Source organism: Episyrphus balteatus, chromosome 1 (assembly GCF_945859705.1).
Source record: "Episyrphus balteatus chromosome 1, idEpiBalt1.1, whole genome shotgun sequence".
Classification (NCBI taxonomy): Eukaryota; Metazoa; Arthropoda; class Insecta; order Diptera; family Syrphidae; genus Episyrphus; species Episyrphus balteatus.
Window position 1 is genome coordinate 60,140,757 of NC_079134.1, and position 9,006 is coordinate 60,149,762.

The 9,006-nt window shown below is 31.1% G+C and overlaps 1 protein-coding gene across 1 annotated transcript; it reads right to left on the reverse strand.

Annotated features, from left to right (window-relative positions):
- Positions 1-2,781: 2,781 nt before the first annotated feature.
- Positions 2,782-5,323, reverse strand: LOC129906397 (uncharacterized). The gene is made up of 4 exons (XM_055982155.1): positions 4,877-5,323; positions 4,740-4,813; positions 4,567-4,671; positions 2,782-4,504 (listed from the first exon to the last, which is right to left on the reverse strand). Exons 1-4 carry the CDS (start codon positions 4,894-4,896, stop codon positions 4,275-4,277), a joined length of 429 nt encoding a protein of 142 aa, XP_055838130.1. The 5' UTR covers positions 4,897-5,323; the 3' UTR covers positions 2,782-4,274.
- Positions 5,324-9,006: the final 3,683 nt, after the last annotated feature.

Consider the following 9,006-nt stretch of genomic DNA (forward strand, 5'->3'; position numbering starts at 1 on the left):
AACAAAGATCAGAAACAAATATTTTTAAAGTGTTTAGAGTTTGAGTTTTTAAATTTATGGTCAGCTGTAACACACTCCACCCTTAAAGACTTGTCTTCAACATCTACAGGGCGTCGAAAAAAAGGTGAAGCCCTTCTAAAGTTTTGGGAGGTTTTTCCCAATCTACTTATGCTAATTTAAACCAAATATTACGAACAAGCTCATCAAGACCCAGTTTAGCGTGCGGATTGACTTTACTGATTCTTAGATAATGATACTCATAGATAAGGTTCGATATGAAAAAGGAAATGAAAACACAAGATTTGAGATAACCTTTTAAAGTTCTATTTCGTATATAAGATCTTACCTCGTCCAGGTTTAGTAAAGGAAGGAAGAAGGATATTAAAACCTTAAACGTAGTTACTTAGAAATGAATGAAATTTAGAACATGGCATAGGGCGACATCTTTTATGGAATGATGGTATAATTTTGTATTTAACATTCATCTTGTACTAGTACTATTTTATATTATGCTGTATACACATGACCAACTTGGTTGTGCTTTATCGTAAAAAAACCTTCTATGTTAAATCAATGTCTTATTCTCATTTCGGCAGCGCGCTCATGCTACATAAAATTGGATTTAACAACTCAAAATATTTAAACTTAAGCAGCACGCAATTGCTGTGTATAATATCATCGCTTGTTTTTGGCACTGCGCTTATACTAAAAAACAAAAATTGTATTGAACATAATTTGCGCATCTCATGTCTCATTTATTTTATATCTTTTTCGTTTATGCAAAGCTCAATCTCTGTATCCTCAAAATTTTGAATTTAGTACACTCATGTTCCTTTTTAATCATCCGCTTATTGGATTTGGATCTGAGCATATTTCAATTTTCGGCTAAATGGGCCTTTGTTAATTCTTTGACTTCGTTTGGTTTTGTTTTTTTGATTATTCTTATTATTTTATTTGTTATATATTATATTCATTATATAATAAAACGGCGAACACGAATTTTGTGGTACAAACTACGCGGCCCACAAAACTAAAGGGGCATACATTATATACTGAACGATTAGAAACTTGCTCTAGAAGTGCAGAATTTAACTTTTTTTATAGTTTTTTTGAACCGAAATAGGTAAATTCAATAAATTAAAATTCGATATTTTAGTAAACAAAAAAAAAAAAAAAAAATAAAAAAAACAACTGGAATATCTGTTGGAAAATTTCCAATCGACGGGAATGAAATGTCATTCATGACCCTGCAAACCAAACCTCAGTATTTTAGGGGAAAATACAACCACCAACAAAGTTTATTTTGAGAATGTATGTGTTTCCTTATTTACCAAAATCTCTCCCCTCCAAAAATAGAAGTGTTGTTTCTCTTGAAAAAATAAACTCTTCTTTGGCAAATGGGAGGAAGAAAGCGTAGTAAACAAAAAAAAAAAAAAATAAAAAAAACAACTGGAATATCTGTTGGAAAATTTCCAATCGACGGGAATGAAATGTCATTCATGACCCTGCAAACCAAACCTCAGTATTTTAGGGGAAAATACAACCACCAACAAAGTTTATTTTGAGAATGTATGTGTTTCCTTATTTACCAAAATCTCTGCCCTCCAAAAATGGAAGTGTTGTTTCTCTTGAAAAAATAAACTCTTCTTTGGCAAATGGGAGGAAGAAAGCGCGATGTATGCAATGCACAAAGTTTTGTCTCTTTTGTAATGGCGGCTCGCGTTTGATTTGATTTTTGCTGCATTTTATATTTTTTAGTGAAACCAGTGAAACCATAGCCACAGCAACAGCAAAAATTTTTTTTTTTTCTGTGCTCCATTTGGAGAATAAAAATAAATAATTAAACACGCCACAAAATTGATTTCCACCATCAAAATGCACAGCCTCAGCCTTGTGCATTAAAAAAAAAATCATACAAAAATATACAAAAACCACCACCAATTGATTTGGAAAATAAAGGTATGCTGATTTTAAAATTGATAAATTATATAGTTGTTGATTTTTCTGTCTTCTAGTGGAGTTGAATTCCAGACTTCAATGACTGAATTTACCGTTCAAAAGGTTCCTCCAAGGATGAAGAGACTGCAGCGAATCTCCTTCGTTAAGTGATAAATAATTTCCAAAACTCCTGACGTAGATGTAAGATTTTAGAGAAATTCAACGCCAACATTCCTCATAGTGGTCTGAAGTAAAGTGTCACACAAGACGTATATATGTTTTGATAATATATCGTCGCCCTAGTATTGAAGTGCCGTATACGCCATTTTTACATTTTTGGGAAATCGCATTTGAATGTTCGGAAGATTATTGCGAAAGAACTAACCGCTGGCATTTTTTGATTTTTTAGTATGATATATAGATAAAATGTATCTTTTATATACATGTTATTAGACATCTGAAATTCGTTTAGTTTTCAAAATATTTAAATTTTTGTCCAAAATGAGTTTGCCGTATACGCCATGAAAATCAGAAGTTTCTTTTATTCATACACGTACGTCAAAAAAAAAAACATAAATGCAATGTTATTCTTCATAATAAAAGACAAACTTTAAAATGAAAAGTAATTTTTATTTCAAGATCCATTTTTTAATCTTAATTTATCACAATATTGAACTTCAGTCTTTTATATTAAAGTTAAGATACAATATTTATACAAAAAATGAAAAATTAACTTAAACTTAGTGACTTCATTGGTTTTTGTACTTTGGTTTCGATAAACTTAACAAAATAAAAAAAATAATAAAAACAAATATACCTACTACATAAATTGGTTAACATAATTTAAATAAGGCTTCGTAATATAATATATCTTCTGAAGACATAAAAGGGAAAAGACTTTTTATATCTTCAAGTTTTTCTTTGGATATTTTTTTTGTTCTTTTCTGAATAACTTGTAAACCCTGATCATATAAATTTGTCGGTGTTTCAAAATTATTGGTTTTAGTACTTTTTTTAGTAATTGAGCTTCTTTCATATCTCGAATCCCTCGAATTTTTCTTGAATGAAATTTTAAACAAATCTGGCTTTTCGTATTTAAAAGAATTTATTTTGGTAAAAGGTATAGATAGATAATTCAAGTGGCTTGCTTTTGTGGAATATGCTTTAAAATCATCAGCTTCCATTTGAATTAATTTTAAAGTGGTTTTTGGATAATTCATGTTTTTAAGTTGTCTAAATAGTGACAAAGGGCTGTGAACTTCAATGTTTTTGAGGTGCTTGTCTATGACACTATGCACCGAGTCTACCTCTTGAATTAGGGAATGGCCAGGAACAGAAAATTTTTGAAAAATTGTTTTTAAGTTAGGCGAATTGTGGAGCAAATACAACAATGCAGTTGTCATAATTTTATTTCTGTTTTGAGGCACACAAGAATCACTCCAAAGTGTTAGTACTTCTATGGCCGCATGTTCGATCAAAACTTGTTCCAAAATTTTTATCAATGCACTTGCCAAGTCATCACCAGTTCTACCGCTATTAATTTCACTCCACATTGCACAATAAGTAATCTTTGCCAAATTAGGGGAACAGATTGTTGCTGTCAAATTAAAAACACTTAGCTTCCTTTTGTAATAAAATGATGATGCGTTTCCTTTTGGAAGTGAAAAAACACTCTGGAGATCAAAACATATTACTAGGTTTTTTGGGTTGAAATTATTTCTGTCAAGGTCTCTTTCAGCTTTCATGGATATCTTTTCATCCCTATGCATATTAAACTCAGCAATTTCAGAATTTGTTGGGTTGTTTTTTGCTTTAAAAGTCAGACATCGATCACATTGATCTTTTTTGGGTTTATAAAAAGACAAATTGAACGAGTTGTTAAATTCCTTTCGGTATATATTTTCTTTAACCGGGTCATTTGAAAGCTCTCTATACAAGTTGTACATTTTTGTGATGTTTAGATGGGTCTCTAAATATTTTCGGTCCGAACTTGCCCTACAATAATGTGAGTCTACTGTTGGGAAACTTTTGATGTGATTGTGCACTTCTATAATTTTAGTTGGTGGAGTAACCTTTTTAACATTTTTTCCTTTTTTGGGAAGGTTTCTGCAGACGTTTTCCTTTAAATTTCTGAAGTTATAGTAAATTCTTTTTTCATTTATACATAAGGTATTTAAAAAAAAAAATTTGCAGACTCGATGAGCACTCTCACCAATTTGCAAATAAAACTGGAAAGTTTGATTTTTTTTCGTCGAATCATTTACTCGCCTGCGCATTATTGGAACTTGTTTTACATGTTTGCAATAAAACGTTGACTTTTCACTATCTGGCAAGCTCTAGAAGGACTTATGTATTTCTTCTCTATCTTCATGTGAAAAATTGTTCGTACATAAATGAACACAAGTGTCCTTACATGGTTCTAAAACATTCTTTCTTGGATTGATTTTCCCCTTAGCGCTTTGGTACTCCTTACCAGATTCTCGCAATCGTTTTCGAATATTTTGTTCCCACATTTCTGGATTCCGTTTTCGTTTTCTGGTTGAATTTTTTGTGCACGTAACACTATCTGTTTAGAGGAATCTGGGATAAGTATATTTAGAATTACAATTATTTTATCAAACTTTTTACCAGAAGTGTCATGGTCGGACTGAATACGTCTCAAAATGATCGCTAAATTCCTTGGCTTGTTAGATTCCATAACAAAAGAAGGATCTTTAACAGTATCATCGCCTCCTATTAAAGTAGTTGTTGTGATAAGTTAAAAAAAAAAAAAATTGGTTGTGTTTAGTATTTTTTTATACCAAAGTCTGAACCGCTTGAACTCGAAGCATCTTCTTGATAATCCATTTCATTTGGGTCCACCTCGTCGATTAATCTAAAATATGCGAAACATTGGAATAAAACTTCATTCCATTTGAATATGTACCTAAGTTCTTACGAAAGAAGTTCCGAATTCATAACTGGCACCGGAGAATTATTAAGCTTTAGCACGTCCTCTCTTCATAAAGCTTGGCAGACCACTAGTCGGCTTTTGTTTGCTTGTGATATTATACTTTTTTGCGAGAATATATAATAAAAGAGCTTGTGTTCCAAACGAAAGGTTTTTATAGCGGTATTAGTTTCCGCTAGTTTGGCTAATTTCGCTCAGCTTCTGGTCCATTTCATTTTCATTCGATGGTACCATCAAAGAAAACACACGTGTTTATGTGTTTGTTTGTGGCTCGCGTCACTCATAGAAAGTGTAAAAACGTCCCAACTCCCGAGAGACCCCTATCAATACATATTGCGTTAACATTTCTAAGAAATAGAAACAAGCACTCCATCAGGGTTCGGACTTCAACTTCAAAATTCAGAAGAAAATTAAAAAAAAAAATTAAGTAGATCCAAAATTTCGGAAGTAGATTTTAAAATTAAACTTTCAGAATATTTATTTACAAAAATTTATTCTAAAAAAAATATTTTTCAACAAAATTATTTTTCTTTACTTTTTTATTACCTATGATCTTTTCAAAAAAAATCTTTCTCATCTTGTGCTTGTAACGGTGCTTTGGGGTAAAACGGTTAATTCAGCATAATCTTTCAAATTTTTGATCAGAAATTCTTCAAAATCAGTCAAAATTAATCTGATTTTATTTTTTTCCTAAAATCGAAGTAAATCTACTTCGATTGAAGTAAAGTCCGAACCCTGCACTCCATATAATATATTCTCTAAGCCCCAGGTAAGCTTGTATTCACATTTATTACAAATGAAAAAAAAAATACAGTCGACTCCCTCTAAGTCGAACTCCCTCTAAGTCGAATTTCCCTCTAAGTCGAACTTTTTCATCATTTTTAATGAACAATTTTGAAGAAAAAATATTAAATAAATCTCTCTAACTCGAATTTCCCTCTAACTCGAACCGATTTTCGAATCCCGCGAAAGTTCGACTTAGAGGGAGTCGGCTGTACTTTTAGTGTTATTGGTGTATGCATGTATATACGATTTCTTAGTATTCAACTGCAATATGTATGCACATAAGTCAAATCAAAACTGAACGAGCATTTGATTTCTTATGAAAATAAGACGTACGTCAAAACAATTCTCACACAATTTTTTTACAAAATTGCATGAAAAATATGACGTATATGCCAAAATTTGGTGTTTACGTCAAAACAATACGCGAACTTGCTGATTTTGATGGATATACATCAAACCTATTCTGAATATCTCAGCAACGAAAAAAGATAGAAAAAAACGGATAACAGATTTGAAAAGAGCACCCTCGAAAACATATAACTGCATACCCAGTTCAAAAAACTCAATTTGGCGTATACGGCACTTCAATACTAGGGCGACGATATAGATAATTCATCTGAATAAATCTAAATCTCTAACCAAAGTTTCAACTTCAGAGTTTATTTGTAATTTCATGTGTAGTTTCAAAAGATTTAGATTTACTAGGAACAAACTACTTCTCTTACGTACAAATTTCACCACTTAATTGCGTACTTCTAGATTTGAGGAGCCATGGAGTTTCAGTGGTTTTTCTGTAGGTAAAAAAGTACTGGAAAATGTACATCAGAACCACTTCCAGATGTGCTTCGCTGATGTACTTTTGAAGTACACTTTTCTGTACTTTTAATGGAGGGGAAATTTATTTCATCTTGCATGCAAGAAAGAGATAGATGCTTCACGTATTCTTATATACAGAAAGTATATAACTGAGTTTTTTCCCGAGCTCCTATCTTTTTTCAGTGGAAAAGAAGTACTTCTTTTACGTTTTACGTACATATTTCACCGGTTTTTTCTGTAGTTCTATGTTTGCACGAATGAATGAATGAAAGCATTCAGCGAAAATCAAAAAACATTAAGGGGGTTCACATTCGTGCGTTATTTTATGATCGCATGTTAACTATGGTTAACTTTCATTGTTTTAGTTATCTAAGTTTAGAAGTAAGATGTTTGTTTTATCACCATGAATTTTTTTTGTTAAAATTTAATTCTATTAAAATCGAGTCTATTACTAAGGCCCAATCTTTTGTAAACACTTTTGATTATAAAAAAAGGTAACCTACACCAAAGGTTATACCATACATTTTTGCTTTGCAGTATTTTTATATAAAATCACTCAAAACTTGAGTAATGAAACCAATGAAATTTATCTTCGTCCTTTTCTCTTTTGAAAAAACATAAGAATTTGACAGTTCCTTGACCATTTTCACTTTTAGACGTTTACATTTTTGCATAAAAGGCCCAAATGCCGCATGTAAAAGCGTTTTTCTTATGAGGTTCAGGGAAAACTAATAAAAATGTATTTTTTGTTCCTTAAAGCCTTATCTACAATGACCTAAAAGTGAAAAAGTGGGAAATTTACAAAATTAAATTTTTTTTTTATTTCTTTCTAGCTCTATTTGTTATTGGAAAAAATTTGGAAAAAAATATAAAAATTGTTTATTAAAGAAAAAACTAAGCTTTCTGCATCATTATTTTTGATGTTAAGGTAAGAAAAACTGTCAAAAAATGTTTTTTATACAAAAAAATAAGCTTTCCGCATTTTTTGTTTTAAGCCATAGCTACAGTGACCTAAAAAGTGAAAAAGTGGGAACTTTACAAAAGTAAAAACTTTTTATTTCTTTCTTTTTATTTCTATTTGTTTTTGGAAAAAAACTACAAAAATTGTTGTTGACACCAAAAATAAACTTTCTGCATCATTATTTTTAAATTTTGTGGTCGGAAAAAGTGTCACAAAATGAGTTTGAAAATGTTCACTTTTTGACTTTTTGCAAAAAGTGGCCGTTGTAGTTATACCTTTAATTTTCTAGCCCGAAAAACCATACAAAAATGCGTTTGAAAATTGTACTTTTTCAATTTTTGCAAAAAGTCAAAAAGTGAAAATTTTCAAACTCATTTTGTGACAGTTTTTCCTACCACAAAATTAAAAATAATGATGCAGAAAGCTTATTTTTTGGGTTAAAAAACAATTTTTGTAGTTTTTTTTTCCAAAAATAAATAGCGCTAGAAAGAAATACAAATAGGTATTTTACTTTTGTAAATTTCCCACTTTTTCACTTTTTAGGTCATTTTAGTTAAGGCTTTAAGGAATTCTACAACGACCAATTTTTCCAAAAAGTCAAAAAGTGAAAATTTTCAAACTCATTTTGAGACAGTTTTTCCGACCATAAAATTAAAAATAATGATGTAGAAAGCAAAGTTTTTAGTTTCAAAAACAATTTTTGTAGTTTTTTCCAAAAACAAATAGCGCTAGAAAGAAATAAAAAAAATATAATTTTGTAAATTTCCCACATTTTCACTTTTTAGGTAATTGTAGTTAAGCCTTTAAGGTATGTATAGGAAAAACATTTCACTTTTTCACTTTTTAAGTCATTGTAGTTATGGCCTTAACATAAAAAAACGTTGTCGTGCGACGCAGTTGGAGTGGTAAAGTCTTAAGAATTGATTTGTTTGATTAAAAAATTTCGATTCTTACTTTCAAAGGGATGTTTTGCTTAAATTTTCACTGCCACAGAGTACCACGGATTACCTTTTTACTGCTGTATACTATGAAGATCAACACCTGAGCGCACCTTTAATAAATGTGAACCTATCCTTAATCTCTAATAAATATCTGAACGCATTCACTAAAATTTTCCTGAAACACTGAATGGGGCTTTTCAAGTGGAAAAGTAATAGAACTTCTTTCTCATTGGTCAACCTTTACTGGTGAAGAGGTAAACAAACATTTTTTCCCATGCTAATTACAACAAGCTATTTTCAGTACAAAAAAAGTTTGTTTACTTCTTCACCAGCCCAGAAATGACATTCGCTGGAAGTTCCACATACCACAAATATTATTATTATTGCAACTGGAAGTGCGATAAATAACGCCCTCTCCCTTCCGGAAATTTAACCTACAAGCACGAAAAAAAATGACGTGTGAATGACAAATTTGAGTGAAGTTGGTGGAGGTTGAATGATTGAATGATGGAATTTGAACGAATGGAACACATGAAACAACTAATACAGATATGGCATTGCGCATGACGGTTATGGCTGTCAAAATATCGTGACGTCAATGACACGTATCTGAG